At 40.5% G+C, this 24,918-nt stretch overlaps 1 protein-coding gene across 4 annotated transcripts in view; it reads right to left on the reverse strand.

The window, feature by feature from the left end:
- LOC126481122 (BTB/POZ domain-containing protein 10) overlaps positions 1 to 24,918 on the reverse strand; it is a 120,363-nt gene that overhangs the window by 29,597 nt on the left and 65,848 nt on the right. For all 4 annotated transcript variants that reach the window (XM_050104657.1, XM_050104656.1, XM_050104659.1 and 1 more), the window contains one exon: positions 17,896 to 18,126. In XM_050104657.1, the coding sequence (XP_049960614.1) occupies positions 17,896 to 18,126 (231 nt within the window). The remainder of the gene's footprint in view (positions 1 to 17,895; positions 18,127 to 24,918) is intronic.

Here is a 24,918-nt window from a genome sequence, read left to right on the forward strand (position 1 = left end):
GACTCCTTACCCTCTCCCTTAAAACCCACATCCTTTCGTCTTTCCCTCTCCTTCCCTCTTTCCTGATGAGGCAACAGTTTGTTGCGAAAGCTTGAATTTTGTGTGTGTGTGTCTCTATCGACGTGCCAGCGCTTTCGTTTGGTAAGTCACATCATCTTGGTTTTTATATATATAATAGAATTGCTTGAAGCTGAGTGCATAAAATATATATATATATATATATATATATATATATATATATATATATATATATATATATATATATAATGGAGGAAAACATTCCACGTGGGAAAAATATATCTAAAAAGAAAGATGATGAAACTTACCAAACAAAAGCGCTGGCAGGTCGATAGACACACAAACAAACACAAACATACACACAAAATTCTAGCTTTCGCAACCAATGGTTGCCTCGTCAGGAAAGAGGGAAGGAGAAGGAAAGACAAAAGGATATGGGTTTTAGGGAGAGGGTAAGGAGTCATTCCAATCCCGGGAGCGGAAAGACTTACCTTAGGGGGAAAAAAGGACAGGTATACACTCGCACACACATATCCATCCACACATACACAGACACAAGCAGACATTTGTGCTTACAAATGTCTGCTTGTGTCTGTGTATGTGTGGATGGATATGTGTGTGTGTGCGAGTGTATACCTGTCCTTTTTCCCCCTAAGGTAAGTCTTTCCGCTCCCGGGATTGGAATGACTCCTTACCCTCTCCCTAAAACCCATATCCTTTTGTCTTTCCTTCTCCTTCCCTCTTTCCTGACGAGGCAACCATTGGTTGCGAAAGCTAGAATTTTGTGTGTATGTTTGTGTTTGTTTGTGTGTCTATCGACCTGCCAGCGCTTTTGTTTGGTAAGTTTCATCATCTTTCTTTTTTTATATATATATATATATATATAAAACAAAGATGAGGTGACTTACCGAACGAAAGCGCTGGCAGGTCGATAGACACACAAACAAACACAAACATACACACAAAATTCAAGCTTTCGCAACAAACTGTTGCCTCATCAGGAAAGAGGAAAGGAGAGGGGAAGACGAAAGGAAGTGGGTTTTAAGGGAGAGGGTAAGGAGTCATTCCAATCCCGGGAGCGGAAAGACTTACCTTTGGGGGAAAAAAGGACAGGTATACACTCGCACACACGCACATATCCATCCACACATACAGCCACCAGCAGACATATTTGTGGTCTTTAAATATGTCTGCTTGTGGCTGTATGTGTGGATGGATATGTGCGTGTGTGCGAGTGTATACCTGTCCTTTTTTCCCCCAAAGGTAAGTCTTTCCGCTCCCGGGATTGGAATGACTCCTTACCCTCTCCCTTAAAACCCACTTCCTTTCGTCTTCCCCTCTCCTTCCCTCTTTCCTGATGAGGCAACAGTTTGTTGCGAAAGCTTGAATTTTGTGTGTATGTTTGTGTTTGTTTGTGTGTCTATTGACCTGCCAGCGCTTTCGTTCGGTAAGTCACCTCATCTTTGTTTTTATATATAATTTTTCCCACGTGGAATGTTTCCTTCTATTTTATATATATATCCATTCAGGACTGGAAAAGGAAGTGGGGAAATTGACAGTGGTACACAGAGTGTTCTCCATCACACACTGTAAGGTGCCTTGCAAAGTAAAGAGGTGGATGTAGATGTAGCTGTAGATGTTAACAGCCCTCTGATATATCTGAAGGCAATTTTTGTCATATTTTTTTGGGATATGTATTGTGCTACTTTAGGAAATGTGAAAATGCCATGGAAGCTATGATACTACAAGAGACTTTGACAGAGCACTGAAAGACTTATATAGAAAAAAAGGCCCCTTGAGCATATGACTTCTTTCAGAATTACTGAGATACTTCAGAGAGCACACCCATGACAAAATTATTCCATCTGATGTGCAAGATATCTGAGGCAGGTGAAATACCGTCAGACTTTAGGAACAATCTAATAGTTCCAATTCCAAAGAAAACCAGCCCAGACAGGTGTGAATACTATCAAACCATCAGTTAATGAGTTATGGTTGCAAAATACCATATTATGGCTGAAAAATATTGATAACATATTTACAAAACACTGGAAAAACTAGCAAGCAAATGGCATTGGGGAAGATTTGTTTGGGTTCCAGAGAAATACAGGAACATGTGGGACGATACAATACTTTACGACTTGTCTTAGAAGAGAGAGTGAAGAAAGGAAACCTGCATTTACAGAATTTGCAAGTTCAGAAAAGCTTTTGACAATGTGGTTAGCTTGTTGATTTGGGGGTGGGGGGTTGGGGTAGGGATGATGACAACGAAGACCAAACAGTGAGGTCATCAGTCCCATGATCTAAGATGGCAGAAATCAAGGGAGGAACAACACAATCATCACAGTCAAGAAAGGGGAAGGGATACAGGGCAAACAAAGAGGGAAAAGGGACATCAGGGCAGCACAAAGAGAAAAGAACAAGAGTGGGTGGAGATGGGGAGAGCAGGCCCGTCCCAGAAAAACCACGCGTGGTGGGGCACCACCGACCTGTCCCAAGGACAAACCACTTTAGTGAAGAAAACTGAGGACAGACATAACCATGCAAGGGTCGTCCACTAACAGCTGCAACAAGGAAGGTGGGAGGCCATACTTAGTGCGAAGGGCCAACCGGCAGGGGCAACAAGCAAAATATGGATCAATGAGGGGGGAGCACCACAGCTACAAAGGGGAAGGGGCCGGGGGGTTGAATCACTGCAGGGTGAAAAATTATATGAAGACCACAGAGGATGGTAGATTCCCACTGTGAGAGGCAGAGATGGTGGGAGTCTCCTTGATTGTGTTAAGTTCATTAGACAGGGGATACCCTCTCAAGAGTCGGCCTACGATGATTGAGCAAAAAGGGATTTGATGTAAAGACACAAATGCACCCCAGGAGGATGGTGGGAGGAGGGGGGGGGGGGGGGGGGGGGGGGGAAGGAGCCAAATTGCCCTCCCCCAGCTAGATGAATCAGCAAGTTCATTACCCGGGATACACATGTGGCAATGAACTGGATACACATGTGGCCATGAATCCAAAGAATATCAACCTAACAAGCAGCATCACCAAGATCAGCGAGAAGATCGTGGATGGCAGAGATCAATGGATGGCAGGGGAAAAACTCTGAGCAATAGCCTGAAGGGCACTCACCGAGTCCGTATATAACAAAACTCGAGTGAGTGAGGACTGTTTAATGAAGCACAGGGCCTGATAGATTGCTATCAATTTCGCAGTAAACACCCCACATGTGACAGGAAAGACGTGAGGCCATACCCCACATGATCAGTAGATTTACAGCCATAGTTGCAAAAATCAATGGCATCCTGAAACTCCCTTAACAGCATTTGGAACAAACAACGAAAAACTATTGGAGCAATGGAGGCTTTTGGAGCCTGGGAGAGATACATACTAACCTAGGGCTGAGGAACTAACCAGGGAGGGGGTCAGGAGAGAATGGGGGGAAGATCACAAGGAGAGGAGATGGAAGTCAATGTGATGAGTAGTGAGGCAGAGCCCAACCGGTAAACCCAGCCGAAGATGGGCAGTGGGTGGGCAACAGCTCAAAGCCACAAAAAGAATAGAATAGGATGGGTGAGCAGGAGAAGAGCAGATCGTCATGATGTATCTAACTATGAGCTGGGACCACTGAACAGAAAGGGGTGGGGTCCCAGTGCCAACGAGAAGACTATCACAGGGATAGTGGGAAAGGAACCAGCGGCTAAACGAATACCACATTAGTGAACTGGGTTCGAGAGGAGCGGTGTGGAAGGAGCACTGATCCATAAACCCCACACTAGACAGAACAAGTAAAGGTGGAGTATGGCTGAACGATCTGTGCCCCAAGATGTGTGGACAAAGAAACGAAGGACATTAAGTTTATGATAACCGACCTTCAGATAATGGATATGGGGAAACCAAGTAAGACCCAAGAAACGAACTGGGTTACCACACTTGGGTGATGGACCTCGAGACGGGCCATAACAGGACAACAGGGGGAGAATTCCGAAACGGGCAAGTATGTCCACGTGGATGCATGCCGGATGGTACCCTGGAGCTGTCATTCGCCAGGGGCCACCAAGTAAGAGCTAGCCCAAATACAGAAATAACGCACATACAAAGCAGGGGTGACCAATGATCCAGCGGAGGCCATGAGTCCATTAGTAAAGATGAGAAAAAGGACACTTAACACACAGCTGTGTGGAATACCATGCTCCTGCATCTGCTGAGAGCATAGAACAGTGCCAACCCGGACTCTGAACGAATGGTGGGACAGGAACTGAAAAATAAAAATCAGGAGGGGCCCCGAAGACCACACTTGTGGACCTTAAGGAGGATGTGACGGCAACAAGCTGTGTCATAGGCCTTAGATAGAAGATTGAAGGAAACTGTGATAAGGTGGCATCATAAGAAAAGGCCTGCCGAACTGCAGTTTCAAGTCAAAGCAAACTATTGATTGGAGACGGTACCTCTCAAAGGCCACACTGGGAAGTGGATAAAAGGTGCCGAGATTCAAGGACTCAAACAAGATGATGAGCCACCATTTATTCTAGTAAGTTGCAGGGGACACTGGTCAGTCTGACTGGCTGGTAACTATCAAGGGATAACTGATCCTTGACATGCTTAAGGACAGGAACCACAATATTGTCTCTCCAATGACGGGGGAAAATGCCTTGGCACCAAATATGATTACACACCTGGAGGAGATATTGTCACTGTGAAGGGAAGAGGTGTTGAAGCAACTGGTTATGCATGGAATCAGGGCCAGGAGCTGAATCATGGGAAGAAGAGAGGGACACTAGAAGTTCCCAGTCAGTGAAAGGCTCACTGGAGGGTTCTGCCTGACATGTGGTAAAACATAAGTGGCAAGCTTCAGCCCGCCACTGTTTTCAGAGAAGGAAGGTAGCTGGTTAGGAGGCTGAGGCTGACACTGTCGTAAAAGGGGTCACAAAGTGTTCTGCAAGAACTGATGGATCTGTATAAAGACCACCTGGAAGGGCAAGGCCCGGAATGTAAGACTATCGACGACAACCTTGGAAGGTGCGGGGTGCAGCCCACACTAGTGACGATAGGAACAAAAAAACCTAGAGGACACAAAGTGTTCCCAATACACCTGCTTGCTCTGTTTGTTTAAGAAATGGGCTTTGGCACAAAGATGTTTAAAGGTGTTGCTGAAGATGTTGCTAGGTGCGAAGACAATTATGGATAGTGATGGCAACGGACGTGCTTCGCCACAGAACTGGCCAATGGTGAACAGAGCCTGACAAGCGAGGAATGGCAATGCTGGCAGTGCAGATTATCTTGTCAGACATAATGGACGACTTCATCAATACAACCTGACAAAGAAGGTATAAACGCAACCTGGGAGCTACAAATCATGATGAAAAAACCAGCAGGGTAACCTGGTCACCAGGAGGCAGTAAGGAATGAGAGAATTAATGTGAAGTGGTCACTATAACAAAGGTCATTGTATGGCGACCAGTGTAAGAAAGGAAACGGGGGACAGGAAGAGAGCGAAACATCAATGGCAGAGAAAGGGCAATATGCAGCACTAAAATGAGTTGGTTAACCATCATTAAGACGACAGGGGTCGTGGTCCACAAGAAATTTGTCAATGAGGAGGGCCGGCTAGACGAGGAAGCATTACCCCACAAAGGGTGATGGCCATTAAAATCCCCAAGGAGGAGGAAGCAAGAGGGCAGTTGCTGAAGGAAACCAATTACGGCAGCAGATGTAAATAGCTTCTCAGGAGGGGGTTAGAGATTGCAAACAGTGACTGCAGAGTCACACTGGACCTGGATGGCAATTACTTCCAATGTTGTATGACGTGGGATCCATATATATCCATGCGGACCAACGTGCAAACACCCCCGGAAGCCCTCAAAGAGCTGACCCGGTTTTGACAGAAAGCACGGAACCCACAAAGGGTTGGCGAGTGAGCATCAATAACATGAGTTTCCTGGAGAACAACACAAGCACCTGAGTAAAAGGCAAAAAGGTATTGCAACTCTGGGAGTTGACAGTAGGACCGATTACAGATCCATTGAATAAGCACGGAGTGGGTATCCAAATGGGAGGCAAATGGGCTGGAGCTGAACATGCCGCTGTGTCACCATCTGTCATCAACAAAGACGGGGTGACATCCATAGACCAGAGGTCAGACTCTGCTGTTTCACAGGCTGAGGAGAGGGCACAGAACGAGAGCAGGTTTCTGTAAGACCCGAAACCAAAAGAGAGCGGGTGACCTTGTGGTGTGTGGTAGCAGCCTCTGGCCTGAGAGATGCTGGAGGGAGGGATACCAGGATGAAGCCCCATCACAAGCAGACACTGTCCGCCCCGGTAACTGAGTGATCAGCGTGACAGAATGTTGATCCTAAGGGCCCGGGTTTGATTCCCAGCTGGGTCGGAGATTTCCTCCGCTCAGTGACTGTGTAGTCCTAATCGTCATTTCATCCCCATCGACACGCAAGTCGCCGAAGCGGTGTCAAATCGAAAGACTTGCACCCAGCGAACGGTCTAATCGACAGGAGGCCCTAGTCACGCGAAATTTACATTTACCAGCAGGCACTGAAGGAGCGGGGGAACACTTCTTCGACTGGGGAGGGGGAGTGGCGTCCGGAGGGGAGGGCATGTAAACTGCAGGGGAGGGGGGAGAAGAGGGTGATGGATGGAGTAAGGAAGAAGAGGAGGGGGAATAACATAACACAGGCAGAAGTGGGAGTCATCGACACAGGATCAAGTCAGTCATACTTCTGATGAGCCTCAGTGAAGATAAATGATCAAGGGACTTTTACTCCTGTATCATCTTTCCTTTCTTATAAGCTGAGCCACCTGGTGATTGTAAAGAAGGAAGGTTGTAATAATTGACACACATGGATGGCGGAACACAGGGGCTTCCCGTGTGGAGTGGGTGTCCATATTCAATACATAGAAGGTCCACTGTACATCGGAAAGACGTGCCAGAAATCCGAGCACCAAAAGCACCTTACGAGTGGCGGGACATATGGCTCTATGTCACACCGATACCACATAACCCTGACTTTCTCAGGGAGAGTATCTCTTTCAAAAGCCAGAATAAAGGCACCAGTATTGGCGCAATTATCCTTACAATCTTTCTGCACATGCCAAACAAAATGAACATCCCGTTGTTCAAAATTGACCTGGAGTTCCTCATCAGTTTGAAGGACGAAGCCCCTGTGAAAAATGACTCCATGAACCATATTCAAAGACTGGTGAGGTGTAATGGACACTGGGATGTCGCCAAGATGATCAGAAGCACGAAGGGCTGCAGAAAAATTTTGATCAACAGGCTACCCAATCAAATTTTACAGAGAGACTCCACTTTGCCAAACCTGTATTCAATATTTTCCACAAAAATGTTGATGGTGAATGTGTCCTCATCTGTCCTTATACAGACCACATAGTGGGGAAACTGTTCCACCCCAAGCCATTAAGCCTGGCCCTCATCCCAGGGTGTAGCCAGGGAAAGGAAAGGTCGTAGAGGTATAAGAAGCAGCAATCTATGATTGTTACCAACCAAAGAGACAGCCGTAGAAGAAGGGCCAGAGTTTTGGAGCTTGAAACATTTCGTACACAAAGCACCTGCCATGATACCAACTACTCTGATCAGGGCCTCTCCCCATGGGGGCCACTCAGGCACGGCATGGGCTGTCTGACACGGCAGCTGTTGTCAGGACTTCTGAAGCTCCAGAATGACAAGCACTCACTCCTAGGCATAGATGGGGAGGTAACTTCTCAGGTATCAGAAGTGTGATCCCTATGTTGTCACATGGCTCAACCTTATGGGTACATATCAGCCCCACCATGCTGATGACCTAGCAGGGCAGAGGGAGCCACGGCGGGGAAGGAAGAAGGGAAAGGAATCCAAGCCATAGATGCTAGGGAGGGAGTTCTTCCAAAAATGGTTCACACTATGTACAGAAAATCTAGAAGCAGAGGTCAAACCGCAAACGGGGATCCTAAATAGAGAAAATTTAGAAGTAAACGACAAACACCAAAGGGGGACCAAAAATGCCAAAAAGGAGAGATGCAAAAGAAAAGGCAAGGGGAACAAAACCACAAGGAACACAGGAAACAAGGTGGATAGCCAGGTTGACAAAAGAAAGAACATCGAGAGAAAGGAAGGAGGGGCAGCAGTAAAGGAGCGAAGATGATTAAGAAAATGCAGCCTGGGAAGGAAGAAGGGGCTGCAACAGTTCGGGACCCTGTGGGTACCCCACACGAACTCACAAAAGAACAGTGAGCCCCCTGGGGTTTTTTGACAATGTGGACTGAGCTAAACTCTTTGAAAATTTGACGGGAGTAGGGATAAGATACAGCCACTGAAAGGTTATTTACAACTCGCATAGAAATCATACTACAGCAGGGCTTCACAACATACGTGCTCGCAGAACAAGCTGTGAGCAGCAAGGCGCGAGCACGGAGCAGCGCGAGCACGCTACCCCCCCTACCAGACCAGAGCGGAGAGTGGGGAGAGTCACGTGGGGCACACAACAGCTGCCACCAGTCAATGTAAATCCGCGGCCACCTGCAGGGATATCACTCACGAATTATTACTGTGACAAATGAAACAAATAAAGGAGAATGTACACGTGCCACATAATTTTATTAGCTTAGTGTACGCCTCTACATTCGTATTAATTTGTGAACTGTTACACAATAAAAGGTGTCACTGAAGTGTGGGATTCTCTGTTATCTTGTACTTTTTGCCCTTTACAATTGCGTCTATGTTCAGAGTAATTGTTCTTGTGCATCATAGGCGCAGCGTGCAGTTTATATTTCGATCAGACAATGCGTTTCTCAGGCGCGTCTTGTTACATTTCATTGCAGAGAACAGTTATTCACAAACATACATGAAACCGAACATTGATATTATTGTAGCCACCAGTTTGTGCAAATGAGGAAATATATCCTGAGGGAAGCGTCTGTAAAATTCCAAAATGTTTTTCTTGTTCTGATATTTGTCTCTATATTCTCCGTCACACTGCAGGTCAATAATTTCTAGTTGCAGCTCAGGACGAATCTCTTCAATATTCGATGAACATGGAGACGAGAACAGATCAGAATCACTGTCTAGTGCTGTCAGATCTTGAAAGCATTGATCAAATTCTTCCTTAAGGGCAACTAAACTATATGAATAACATTCACAGTCTTTGTGAACATCTTGCAGGGATGATAATTTAGGAAAATGAGCTAGATTTCCTGTTTCCAGCTCACTCACCCAAAGTGTCAATTTCATTTTAAAAGCTCGTATTCGATCTATGAAATGAGTAATTAGCAGATCTTTACCTTGTAGTGAAATGTTCAAAGCATTCAGATGGCTAGTTAAATCTGCTAAGAACGCGAGATCACACTTCCATGAAGGCTCTTTCAATTCAGGAACACACATGTTATTTATTTCCATGAACATATTTATCTCATCTAATAGGCAAAAATTCGATTTAATAATTCGCCACGACTAACCCAGCGGACCTCGCTGTAATAAGGCAGGTTACCATACTGGCTTTCTACATCCTCAAGAAAGCTTTTAAATTGTCTGTGTTGTAGCCCATGCTTCCTTATATAATTGGTTGTACGAACAACAACACTCATCACATTTTTTAGAGTGATACTCTTTGCACATAAGTTCTTCTGGTGGATCACACAGTGAACGCCCATTATTTCATTCGGCACAGTCAGTTTTTGCATTTTCTCCTTCAACAGCGAAACGAAACCTAATTTTTTCCCTGTCATCGCTGGTGCACCGTCTTTGGACACTGAAACTAAAGAATTCCACGACAATCCTGTATTTTCAACACTTTCTTCAACACTACTTAAAATATCACCTCCTGTTGTAGTGTTCTTCATGGCTACTACATCGAGGAGCTCCTTCCTCACCTGAAGATCTCTATTAACACTTCTAATAAATATGGAAAACTGTGCTGTTCCAGTGATATCAACAAATTCGTCCAGAGCTAGAGAATACGCAATAAAATCTTTACAGATATTTGCAAGCTGGCTCTGGACATCGTCTGCCATGTCCTGTATGCGACGCATAATGGTCATGTCAGATAATGGCACAATCCGAAACTGTTCAACTTGAGATGGACACAAATGTTCCGCTGCAACTACCAAACATTTTTTATTAAATCGCCATCAGTGAAGGGGCGCAGGGATTTTGCTAAAAACAAAGCAATTTTGTAGCTCACTCTGAGAGCTGCCTCTGTTGATTTTTCTTCGTCATCCAGATCTTCTTCGGATAGCTTCCTTTTAAGTTTAATAACTTCCTGTGCACGATCTGGTCCATCACATTTTCCACTTCCGTAGTCTTTTGCGTGATACGACATATAATGTCGCTGCAAATTAAATTTCCTAAAAGAATTCAGCGTTTTGTGACATACTAAACATTTTGCAACACCATCTTTTTCTGTAAACAGATACAATTCCTCCCAATGGGGGTTGAACTGCGAAAGCATGGTTGGGGTTACACAACGGCGACTTGACATGACTCTTAACTAGCGAAGTGACTGTTAGAGCTGATCGTAGTACTTTTAACATTACACAGTCGGCGCGAATTCAATAGGCACGCTGCGGTCCTATTCATACGTGCGTGCGCATTTCACCTCCCTCCCTACTCCGCGACCTTGCACCTGCTCGCGAGCACGTGCCTGAGCAGACGCGAGTACTCGCGCTCAAAACCGGCCAGTTGTTAAGCCCTGTTAACTACAGTAATAAAAATTGAAATACATGAAATGGAAGCAGTAGTTGAGAAGGGAGAGAGAAAAGGTTGTAGCATATCTCTTATGTTATTATATTTGTACACTGAGCAAGCTGTGAAGAAAACCAAGGAAAAATTTGGAAAGAGAGAAGTTCATGGAGTCAAAATAAAAACTTTGCGGTTAATTCAGTCAGAGACGGCTATGAATTTGGAACAGCAGCTGAATGGAACGGTGTCTTAAAAGGTGATAACATGAATGTCAATGAAAGTGTAAGAAGTGTAGGAGTGTAATGGAATGCAGCTGAATTAAGTCAGGTGATACTGAGGAAATTAAGAAACACTAAAAGTCTTAGTATATATAAAGGACATTCATGCCAATTTTCAGAATACATTGGGGGACTCTGCTCCTTCATATTCAACTGTTGCCAAGTGAACAAATGAATTTAAATTTGGTCAGAGAGCTTAGATGATGATCCGCACAGAGGTTGGCCAAGATGTGTAACTACTCCAGAAATCACTGCAAAAGTTATCGTGGAGGATCAGAGACTGAAAGTGCGTGAAATTGCTCACGCTTGTCAGATGTCATCTGAAAGGGTATATCACATTTTAACTGAAGAATTAGAAATGAAAACATTATCTGCAAGATGGGTGCTGTGACTCTCAGTGTGTGTCCGCACCCTTGTGCCATTGCCACGGCAAAATTACACGAACTAAGGTATGAATTGTTGCCACACCCATCTTATTCACCAGATATGGTTCCATCAGGCTTTCATCTCTTCCCAAAACCGAAAATTTCTCTTGGTGGACGAAGATTCACTTCAAATTAAGAATTGATAGCCAGAATTGACAACTATTTTGCAAGCCTGGAGGAAACTCATTTCCGTGATGGGATCAAGGCACTGGAATGTTGTTGGATCAAGTGCATTAATCTACAAGGAGACTACATTGAAAAATAAAAAACGTTTCAGTGCTGTAAGACTTTTTTTCTATTCCGTTCCGAGAACTTTTCAAACCATCCTTATACTACATTCTTCTTGAAGTCTGAAGGTATTTCGCCTATCTCACACATCTTACACACCAGTTGGAAGATGTTTTGACATGACTGGCTCTCCCAAGGCTATCAGTAGTTCTGATGGAATATCGTCTACCCCTGGGGCCTTGTTTTGGCTTAGATTTTTCAGGCTCTGTCAAATTATTCTCACAGTATCATATCTCCCATCTCATCTTCATCGTCAACTTCCCTTTCTATAATATTGCCTTCATCGTAGAGGGAGACCAAGAGATGAATACACTAAGCAGATTCAGAAGGATGTGGGTTGCAGTAAGAACTGGGAGATGAAGAAGCTTGCACAGGATAGGGTAGCATGGAGAGCTGCATCAAACCAGTCTCAGGACTGAAGACCACAACAACAACAACATCTCCCTTGTATAGATCCTCTATATACTCCTCCCACCTCTCAGCTTTCCCTTCTTTGCTTAGGACAAGTTTTCCATCAGAGCTCTTGACATTCACACAGCTGTTTCTCTTTTTCCCCAAAGGCCTCTTTAATATTCCTGTGGGCAGTATCTTCCTTTCCCCCGTGAAATATGCTTCTAAATCCTTACCTCTGTCCTCTAGCCATTCCTGTTCAGCAATTTTGCACTTACTGTCAATCTCATTTTTTAGATGTTTCTATTCCCTTTTGCCTGCTTAGTTTTCTCCAATTTAAAATTTTCTCCTTCCATCAATTAAATTCAATATCTTGTGTTATCCATGGATTTCTACTATGGCTTGCCTTTTTACTTATTTTATCCTGTTCTGCCTTCACTATTTCATCTCATAAAGCTACTTATTCATCTTCTACTGTATTCCTAGCCCCTGTTCTAGTCAGCTGTTGCCTAATGCTCCTTTTAAAACTCTCAAGTACCTCTGGTTTGTTCAACTTATCCAGGTCCCATAGCCTTAATTTCCTTCGTTTTCCGAATTTCTTCAGTTTTTAATCTACAGCTCGTAACCAATAAACAGTGGTCGAAGTCCACATCTGCCCTTGGAAATGCCTTATAATTTAAAATCTGGTCCCTAAATCTCTGTCTAACCATTATATAATCAATCTGAAACCTTCCAGTGTCTCCAGGTCTCTTCCATGTATACAATCATCTTTTGAGATTCTTAAACCAAGTGTTAACAAAGATTAAATTATGCTCTGTGAAAAATTCTACCAGGCGGCTTCCTCTTCATTCCTTTCCCCCAGTACACATTCACCTACTATTCTTCCTTCTCTTCCTTTTCCTATTACCGAATTCCAGTCCCCAATCACACTTATGTCTTATTAGTGTCATAATTTATTACATTTTGGAAAAGCAGCTGTTAAAGATTGACAGAAATGGCTACATTTGTAACAGATACGTCACATTACACACATCCCTCCACTCAACTTCCTGTAAGGCTACCTAAAACATTCTGCTGTATGTTCACCAATTACTCTCTTTCCATGATACCACTTCATTGTAACAGCAAATTTATTAAGTATGGCTAGTTGTGGATTATTTTCAGAAGTCTTTCATGACTGAATAAACACTAATTTCACTGGGTGTGTTCACCTACAAATATTGTTGACTAGTGTACTGATTTCTACGTAAATTTAGTTGGAAAATTAACAAAAGAATTCAGGTTACAAGCGTTAAGTAACTTTCTAATTCGTTTCTTTTATCTGAATCGTTCAGGAAACATATTAAAATCTCCACACATCAGAATTTCCTAACTACTGTCTGCTTTGTGGTATAATAACGTTTTAAATTTTTCCACAAAATATTTTTTGAACATTTGGGATCTGTATACCGCAATTTTAATCCTTTACAATTCTTATGCATAATGGTAAGCTTATTCAAACAAGTCTTTTATGCATGGTGCTTCACTATCTGGACTCTCTTTAAAACAGTTAATCTGAATGGGGTATTTAGGCTAAAAAAGAGTTTCTTGTCACAACTACATTCAGAGAATTTCTATGATTTGGAATGGTGCTCCACCCACTTATAATTTTCAGCATCAGTTCAGCTAGTGAAGCACACCAAACAAGTTTTTCATCATACCTGATTCATGTTCAGTAACAAGTTCGCACGTCAGACAGTACATGCTCCCTTCGTGACTTGTGACCACAATGCTTTACAAGATGACAAGTCAAAAAGAAAAGTTCCATGTCCAGTCAGTAAGGACATGAGCTATTAAAATTTTCATTATACATAGTGTGAAACAAATTTACAATCATTATTCTCAGTTTTTTAGTAAAATACTAAGGGAATTTTTACTATATCACTGCTTCTATTCAGCAGCAGAATTTTTAAAATGCATCAAATAAAAAAAAGACTTGAAACAAGGAACTGTAAAATCTCCTACTGCAAGTAGTGCAAGCCCTCTTGCAGTGTGGAAACATATTGTTCCCACAATATGAAAAGATTTTTGGATGAGTAAATAAAAACTGAACTGAGAGTGAATCTGATAGTGACATAGAAAGCAATCTTTCAAATTATTGGTCCACATTTCCTGGCATATTCACAAAAATCTAAGAAACCCATTCTCAGGAATGGACAACAATCTTACATATACGTAACACTGAATACCACATAACAAACTTATGTTAAATTAATATCAAAATCTCAGAACATTTTACAAACCATGAAGATGCATAAAAATTTATGCCCAAAATAGGATATGAAACAGCAATATTTCAGAAGAAAATCTGCACCTCTATCCTCTACACTGCAATTGCTATATTTTGCACGGAGCTGGTGTCATTTTTCTTACTATGTCCCGAATGATACAACCATCTACACATCATTAACTGACATTTACTACAGCAAATCACACCAAAAACAATGCATTTCTGATAGATATTTAATGTTCCAGAGCCATAGAATGGTATACAATTATAGCATGTAAGTTAAGTAGCAAAATATGAATTGCCTTTAACCAAACCTATACTGTTTCACATCATTTCATTCTAACAAAATATATCAAAAACACTTTTTCATGATTCTCAATGTGCCGATTCTTTGAAACAGGGAATGTTCATAGCATGTAGGTTACAATATAAAAACCACAGAATACGGGCTTCAAATATAAATGACATAATCCAATACCCAAGTTTTGATTGCGACAGAAAGCAATATTTCATCTTACTGGCCATGTTGCTCTCCACAAAGAAAAAAATCTGGCTTGTCTGATTCTGCCATTCACACCTTCATACTACTGCAAACAATGACACATATATATTCAATTCTATGCATTAGTGGCTTGCTATAGCTATTTTATACTCGTGGATACAAACAAATTAGGCCAAATGGCCCCAAGTTCTAGACTAAACAATCTTATGTAAAGTAAACGAAACTTTATTATTTTTTGCCAATTTTCGTTTTACTTCTCCCCTTCCCTCCCCTCCCCTCAAATTCATGTTAATTATTGCCAATTTTGATGATGTTTTCATAGCATTCTGGTGAGGTCATTAGTGTGATGCATCAATTAAACTGCAGCAAAGATAATGAATGTGATTCCGTAAGAAACTATCACATTAGTCATACAGCCCAATATAAATCTTCTGTCTGTCATGTGAGTTGACAGTGACACGCTCACATGATGTCGCATATACTGTGCTGCAATTGGCTACTAGGAGTAAAACGAGCAGACGATTAGTTGACTTATGGAGAACAGGACACAGGTCTCCTGCAATCAGAAATTTAACCCAGTCCTCGGCAAAGCAGGTAGTAATATATATACATCTAGTCAAAGTTATAAACATTTCTCTGTCTTAAGTAGTAACGAAAAACTACTCTGATTATCTAGCATGTCAAGATCAAACAAAAACGAGCCCCTATTTCTGAAATATGAATTAGTGGTTTTTATACCTGTTCATTGCGTTATTCAGTGTGTGTCATGAAGACGTGAACTGTCCGAAACGCCAGCAGTATTTACAAATTTACATTATTTTATTTTTAAATATATCTGCAAATTTTTTTGTTATACTAAGCCTACAGTATACACCCATAATTAAAACTGGGCATATTTTTCATTTTAGTTGTGTTTCCAGGTTTAACTTTATATGAAACTAATTTCACATATTGCATTTTTTAATTTTTCCACCTTTGAAGTTTGCCACCTGTTGCTTCATGAATTTAAATTCATGGCCTTTTCTCCTTTTCGTTTTTTGAGGTATTGGTTGCAATTTTGATTTTCAGTGGCATTTGGTTCATTACCTCGAGAAATGTGCATGTGTGTATCTGTGGTGCACGAGTGAAACTGACCGTTGTACTCTATGTGCAAACTTTCACAAGCACTGATGGTTCTCTGTCTGTTGCAACTTAGTTCTGCCCACGCCAATGGAGGAAAGGGTGAGTCTTAGTCTATATAAGTATTCATTAAGTAGTCACAGAACGTTTGTAGTTTTTCTCACACACACACACACACACACACACACACACACACACACACACACACACAACTGACATTAAGTCCTCAAAGAACAGTCACCAACCATATCAGGATCTAGCACTGTCAAACAAAATATATAAGACAGAAACTTCCAGATTTCATTTCTGAAATAGTAGTCAGGTGCAAGTTTCAATATTTGCACCATTCGCCACCAGCTCCATGATGAATGAAATTTACAACCTTGAGAATTCTCACATCAGTCCACACTTCAATTCCAGCTTTCATAATACTTCTTTCAAAGTCTGAAAATAGTGTTGATGGAGATAATTTCAGACCTAATTTATGACATTTATCAACAACAGTTTTAAAGACACGCTGATAAGACGCAAGTTTTCTTATCGTTCAACAAAGAAAAAAACTATTAAGATGTACTGTCCACTAACAAGCCCAGAGATCATAAAAAGCTGACAAACAAACTTTGTGCAATACTTGAAAGTTCCATTAATATATATTGTGTCACACTGACTAATTATTTTGTGGTTTTCAGCTTCACAAAATATTGCAATCTTCCTGTCAGGTTCATTACATAACAAATCTGCCTCATCTGTAAGTTTCACATTTGGTGTGTTCAGAACAACATGAACCTCTGAATACTTGTAGGTAATTTCTGAAGAATTTTCTGCCTATCTTTATATAGTTAGTTAGTTACATGTTCCATCAATGGATATATGAAAGCCCTTGACATCTTTGATGGCTATCTCTTCCATGTGTTCTCCTTTCAGTTGATTATAAATAAAGTTTTGATGGTCTCTCAAACAAATCTTTTGCAGCTTTCCTCCTTATATCACATACCATTTCCTGACTCAGAACTTTTATTACCAGCTATTTCTGCGTGGGTGTAGACATCCTGATACACGAGCACATAGGTGTCTTCAATGGAGGCAATTTGATAAAACTTTAACAATTCTTAATGTTTCACGTCCATCATGGTACACCAAATTTTAACGATTTTTGGAATACAATAGTGTAACTTTCTGGAGTAGCATTTTCTTTCCCATTCTACTCACAGTAGCTGCAACAGCATCAGAGGACATGTATGAAGCAGTGGTCCACAGACAAACCTGGGCCCACAAACTTTGACTCCTAGGAGGCACAGAAGGATGGAGACTACTACCTACTGGTATTGGACTTGTTTGGGAGACATGGATCCTGCTACCTGCTTGTAGGATGCTTGGATCTTGTGCCTGACTTAATAGTTTGCAAAACTAAATGTTTTCGTATCTGCATTTGCATACTATGAAAATAAATAGTTTAATTGATGAACCACATTTAAAATATTTTAGAAACAGGTTGTTTTTGGCATGATGTTGCTCAAAAGTGTCGAGAACTGTAACATTGCCAAATAAAACAGTTCCAGAATGGATTTCGCTACAAAGAGGGTAGTTTTCTTTCATGGTCACACCTACAGTCATTTTTGAAAACAGCATTGAGAACGAAGTCAAAATCCAATTTAAACATTCAACAACTATCAGTCATCCATATTAATAAATGGTTCCCCTCATACTTATGACACTTATATGTCAACAGGGAAAATGCTAAATTTTGCTTCATTTCATAAAACTGCTGATTTCATTGTTCCTGTAAAACTTTCCCATCCCCAGTCATTGGCAGCTTAAAATCATAACATTTCATAAATGCATGACACACAATTAACAGTTTATTGTACATCACTAATAACTCCTAGGTAGCGCTTCTACAATGGGTGACAAAGTCAGTGACTGACCTTCCCAACATTGTGTTAGGATGTGCAGTAAAAAGGGCAGGGTCAACAATAAACCGAGTATTGTCAACAACTAATGTGACTCTATCATCAGAGAGTGGTGTGGCAGCTGCTGGCGAAGCTGGTGTCACAGACTCTGAGTCTACAGTACTAGTTCCAGGTGCTCCTCCAATAGCACCTCCACTACTTCGATGACCCAGTTGACTTTTCGCGCTGCCAAGTGTGTGGCGTGACCTGAAACCGAGACAAATACATATACTGACAGTTATCTGCATTACTTTTGATTGCTTAGAACTGATCAAATACTATACAAATGACATGAGGCAATTATCAAAATCTTTCATAGTATTTGCTCTATATCGCCTTCCCACAGCCGGGATTAGGATAAGCAGAAGGGTTTTAGTGCAGTGTCATGCCTTTTCTGGTGATTGTAACCATGTTCTTAACTTGGTACAATTCAGCTAAATTCTTATCCCTTGTAAGACATAATCGACCTTATACAATAAATATTTCTAATCCTAAATTTTAAGCTATCCATAACTCAATAAATCAGAGCAACATACATTATCTCAACACTTGTGTTAAAAACAAATTTCTAAATGGCTAGCAGCTGTCCGTCTTCTATCTCACTCCAACAGTAGATACCACATTAATAAGAGACAATTTGATCTTGTTAGAAACATCCAAAAAAGCTTAGGAGAATCAAAATATACCTTTTAATTCTGAATTTTTGTCACTGCCATCTTAAACATGAATTGTACAACAATATTAGAAATTAAAATAATACAATAATCTGATACATTGATCAACAAGAAAATTTCTGATATTAAAGTCAACAACATTATGCTACTATTCCACCATAGGAAAACCTAGGTCATATGAGGGAAAAGGTTTGGAGAGGGATGAGTTGTCTGTTGTTACAACAGCTATAAAACAGCTGCCAGGGATACAGAAAAAAATATTCACTGAACAATACAGACCCTTTTCCTGTCATTTGTTATTTATCTGAGTAAGTTGTAAGAAAACTTGTTTTCATGTTCTGTTCTTAAATGCTTACGCTTTCCATCAGCAGTGTGTGAATTACATAGTGAATTGTTCCAGGTGCAGCTACACTAGGCTCATATGGTCTCTCGACATTTCACTCCCCCCTCCCCCCCCCCCCTACTGTTTATTTGTCAAAGCAGGTAAGGTGTTAATGCACTGCTGCCATTAGCACCCATCAAAAGTGGATTATTGAATGAGGAAATATAGGTAGCAGACAAAACATAGGGTTATACATGGAATCACAAGAAAGAAACATATGAAGCTTGCTTGTCCATTTCATAACCCAGAAAACAATGTAATTTTTGCTGTGATACTAGACAGTAGCATGTACACAGACTGGTAATAAGAATGATTACAGTTTAGAATTCTATCAAATGTAAGTTCATTAATTAGAGACAGAGCGAAATCTAAGAGCAACCAATGGTGGGGAGGAAGAAGTTGGCTGTCATTTTTAAAGCAACCATTCCACAATTTATTCGAACCATTATAGGGAAACTACAAAAAAATCTGAATCTTTTATTTATTTATTGTTTGTAGCACAAAACCAACTAAGGTCATAAGCACATATATCAAACTTATATAATCAAGAAGTAAAAGAACTTGAAAGCAACTGTATGTTAAGCCCAATCGATGGAAGGAAAGCGAGCTTAGAACAAGGACTTCTCCAGGGAAAAAGGTCCACAAATAGACCGCATAGACCATAGACATTGGAGGTCCCATACCAAAGATTAAATGTCCTTCACCATATTGCTATGACAGATAAAATGTAAAATGTGGTCAACAACCAGTGCGTCATTCACTAAAACAGCCAATAACTGTGACGGCAAACATACATGAGAATGTAAGTGGTTAAAAAAAGGGTATTCGGTCAGGAAATGGCGAACCAACAAAGGATGACGACAATAAGCACGAAGTGGTGGGGGATCACCAATTAACAAATGGCGATGGCCAGAACGACAATGTCCAATACGCAACCTAGCTGAAACAAGTTCCTTGTGAAAAAGGGCCGAGATGAAGTCAGCCAAGATGCTGGAGTGGTTTAATTCCTCAGAGCTTGTTCCTGTGAACAGAAGACCAGTGATGATGCCAAAATGACACCAACAGTGACAGACAGCAACACGGAAAACATCCGAAGGGACGGAAGAGCTAGATGACTGATGTGACCACGAATGTGTATGAACATCACAGTGGCTTCCTTAACAGGAAGCAAATGGAAGATTTCTTGGACCATTTGCACTAAGCAGGATGGCCACCAAATCTTTACTTTCAAATTCAAAGTTTTTTCTAGGTTTTAATAATGATTTTCCAGATTGACACATATCTAAATGAGATTAGCAAACATACTGTGTTAGAAATAACAAGTAACATTTTTAATATATGTGTCATACTAACTGAACTATATCACATTATGATGTACAATATATAACCTACAGCGCAATCGACAAAGTTTTATTTGATCAGTTGCAGGATAATGCTCATTATACTGTAACATGATTGTATTCGAATTGCACTGAACAATCAGTACGTGACAGAAGCAATAAAGGGCGGACACACTAAAATACAGAGTCATTTTTCAGGAACTAATGGTTGTAGACTGTTGCATTTCATGCTGAAAGAATACTGTAAGTTTTATCTAGAACTTTCTCCTTGAAGTTTTTCAGGGTAACAATAACCTAAAATTGGTTTGTTAAAAAAGGAAAGTCATTGAATGATTCCATAACCAATACGAATTTTATGTTACACATGCGCTTTCCCCAATTTGTTTACGCACCTTTTAGGAAATGAACAGCTATTTTTCCTGTTTCAGTTTTTCATTTATATTTTTCCCAATGATGGTTTTAAAACATCCATGTGATCAAACAAGTTTTGTCCTGCAAAACTAGCACCACATCAACGAATTTTAATGCCTCAGTGTGCATAATAACTCATCGGCCTAATGGAGAATGTTGGAAGTTTTAAGAGTTCTGGAATTTATAGCAGATGAAATGGAAAGAAACATTACAGGATTTGTAGGATTCAGCCTCACAGAATGCCCAAGCAGTAAACACTTACACTAATGGTACATGCTCAATAGTGTATTTTAAATGGAAATATTATTTTGTTCTAATTAAGATGGTTTATTTTTGTGTTCTTACAGTTCTAAAAAAGACATTGAAATATACAAAATGACCTTCAAACCACATAATCGCCAGTTTGCTATACTTGTAACGTTACTTATGTTTTCTTTTTATCAATTTCTATAATATTTTATGAAATCAATTAACATATATATATACACATCTACCTATGCTTCACGAACATAAACAAATTCTGCTTTCAGATCTATAAATAACAAGTTTTACAAACAAATAACTAGGAACATTTAGAAAGTACTATGAACAACATGATCAAAAACGAACAAAACTGTTTAGGTGGAAACTACTTTCTCAAATGTTCCATTTCTGCCCTAATTTTAGCTGCTTCTGCCAACATTTTGTTTTCTTAGTTTGCAACCTCTTAATTTCACACACTTTTTCTGGCAAATTCTTGTTTCTTGTTGTTTTTCACTTTCACTTACAAGGAGAGGGCACGACCGTGGTGTCGGGTATATGTCCGAAATTTTGTGTGATGAAAGAGGACCTCTAAAACCTCACGTGGTTAAAGTATTAGGACGCACTACTCGGAACATCGCGAGAAAAATCGATCCAAAGTTTCTTAGATGCCATATGAGTATAATATGTTAAGTCCATTGCCGAGCCGCCGTCTGGCCTAGAATTCGGTCAGAGGGTTAGCTGCCCTCTGTAATAAAAAAAAAAAAAGAGTTAATCGATCAACAACGAACTGAAACCGGTGTCTTGCGACGTCCGCCCCGAGCAGATGCAACGAACTAAAACGAACAAAAATGATATAAAAAATAGGTTAGGGCTCGGACTCTTACGCCAGAGGTCTCGGTTTCGATTCTTCCTCCTGCCCTTTTTTCCTTCTGTTTCATTTTCTTTTCTTATTCCACAATTATTCAAAAAGTTTCCCAAACCTACATTATTTTAGCTCAAGAACGTAAAATTTTTCATTCACTGAAAAATATTCGTGGTCGTTGTTCTATTTCGTTTTATGAGGTTTCAAGGATTAAAGGGGCTTTGTAAGGGTCCCCTTGGGATTATAACGGTCATCTGCGCGTAGGACTGCGCGCGAGCTGTGAGAAGTAAACGGCAGTTTGTTTTTCGATTTCGTCGTGAACAGACGTGCCTGTTTCAAATTTCAACGTGTTATTCAGATTCGAGGTTAAACACGAAATTCCTGAAGAATCCATTGAAGTCATCTATCAAAATTACGATTAAAGGACGCAGTGTTGTATTATGAGAAGCTGCTAACGGAAAATAATTTAATTGCATCGACATCTTCGGAAGATATCTCTCGCAATGCTATGTTATTGGCCGGAGAACTTTATAATAATACTTTTGGATGAAAAAAAACATTCGTAACTGAAGAGGAATTAATTCACGCTCATGAGGATTGCGGAGAATCTGAGGAAAACGACGAACAGTTCGAAGTGCCACAAAGTGATTCGTCTCCAGACAAATATAAACAGTCACCGAAAAGATTAAAAAGTGACATGATTCCCATTGCCTACAAAGTCAAAGTCGTGAATATTGCCAAAGCCCACCCCACATAGTCCTTGGCGACATTGCAAAAAAAAGGATGCCGCCAATTGAAGAGATAAGAATATCTTTCACAATGGGAGAAAGATATTAAAAGTGGTGACACGCGAATGGATAAATTTGAGGCGATGGATTCGTGGACCTACGAATGTTTTATGGAAGCAAGACAGCAATATCAGCATGTCACGACAAGAAATTTACAGCAATGGGCATTGGCTGCGGCTGCATAATTTATCGATTTCAAATTCAAGGCGTCTGATCGATGTGTCACAGCATTTAAACAAAATCACAGAATTTCACAACGCGGCATTTAAACTAAAACACAGAATTTCACAACGCAAGATCACGAAACTGGTTTTGAAAAAAGAAGTGGCGTCGATGGACGACATCCGGGCGTCTGCGGAGACCTTTCGTCGGCAGACGTGCCGTTTACTCCCTCAATCCACGAGGATTATGTGATAGCCGAAGTACTGACCAAACAGGTAAATACATGTTTTCTGCGTACAAAATGTTTTTACCAACGTAAAATATATCAATTCAAATTTAATTGTGGAAAAATATATTTACATACACATTCGAATATTGTTTAATATTAAAAATACTATTGTTTCAGGATGCCAATATCAATGTTTTCAACAGGACTCTCGCTGCAAAAGGGAGTAAAGCAGTTTTCGTGAAAAAGTCGGATCTGAAGAAAGTGACGCATTCGTACACCGCACAATATTCAATAACATAATCCGGAAAACTGCTCCCACATGTCTTCACATGCTTACAAGAAGCGACCGGTCATTTCAGACCTCGTATTCACAAATTAATAGAGGGCTATGCCAATACTTATACGAACGTCATCGTATCATCATCGAAGTCCGGAAAATTAACAACAGTTTTATACATGGATTTTCTCCGGAAATGTTTAAAATCTTATGTCGGGGAGAATAAGTATTTACTTCTCATTGACTCTTGGTGAGGTCAAACTAATCCGGATATATATGATGTAATTCTTCAAGATGACGATAATATGCCAGCTTCGCTTGTGAAAGTCATACCTACAAAATGCACTTCTTTGGTGCACCCTTGTAATGTTTACTTTTACAGGCAAGTGAAAATTTCATTAAGTGCTTGCAAAATTGCATCGCATTGTTACAGGAAAATCGTGAAATTAATTCCCGAGGAAGATTGAATTTTTTGTACAATCTATAATTCACCATCAATTATCGTCACCAATATTCCGAGACATGATTCAATATGCCCGGTTTGCCTAAAAATTATCAGAAACTCGAAACATTTTCGTAAATGTTAATGGGACATATTTTTGTACAGATTTATTGCAAACGCCCTGTGATTGTAAAAAAATCCGCTTTTATAAGCTTTGTTTTTACGATAATTACCACTGCAGTTCTTGTTTATAATATGTATATAAATTGAATGTTTCCCAATCGACTTTGTTATTCTGATTAAAAACACAATGTTTCTCCTCATATACTTTACAATGAAAAACCCACCGCCATGAATTGTGTTGTTGGACAAAAAGAAAATAATTTCTATTCAATAACGTAACTAATTTGTTAAAGATAATGTAGGTTTGGGAAACTTCCTGAATAATTGGTCGAACAACAAAAGAAAATGAAGCAGAAGAAAAAAGGGCAGGAGGAAGAATCGAAACCGAGACCTCTGGCGTAAGAGTCCGAGCCCTAACCTTTCTTTTATCTCATTTTTGTTCCTTGCATCTGCTCGGGGCGGACGTCGCAAGACACCGGTTTCAGTTCGTTGTTGATCGAATAACTCAGTTTTTTACAGAGGGCAGCTAACCCTCTGACCGAACTCTAGGCCAGACGGCGGCTCGGCAATGGACTAACATTTTATACTCATATGGTATCTAAGAAACTTTGGATCGATTTTTCTCGCGATTTTCCGAGTAGTGCGTCCTAATATTTTAACCATATGAGGTGTTAGAGGTCCTCTTTCACCACACAAAATTTCGGACATATCCCCGACCCCACGGTCGTGCCGTCTCCTTGTTAGTTGTTTCTTTTTATTGTCTTTATACAAAGAGCTTGCATTAAGCACAGACTGAAAATTTTTTTTTTTTTTGAAACCTCGTTCCACAACAGCATTTCCTTGCGAAAGTATTACAATGATTTTGAGGAAATCTACGAAGTTTTAACATTCTTTTTGTGACAATCTAATCACGTTCGTCCAAACGAGTTCACTTCTTTTGAACGATCTATTCCTTTTTGAATATGAGCATTGCTCCAAATATTGACAAATTCTTGTTAGCAAAATCTGCTTTTACGCCAGAGAACCTTTCACCAGAGACGAGAATGGCAATATGTCAACCATTTTA

The sequence above is a fragment of the Schistocerca serialis genome, chromosome 5, assembly GCF_023864345.2.
Source record: "Schistocerca serialis cubense isolate TAMUIC-IGC-003099 chromosome 5, iqSchSeri2.2, whole genome shotgun sequence".
Lineage (NCBI taxonomy): Eukaryota > Metazoa > Arthropoda > Insecta > Orthoptera > Acrididae > Schistocerca > Schistocerca serialis.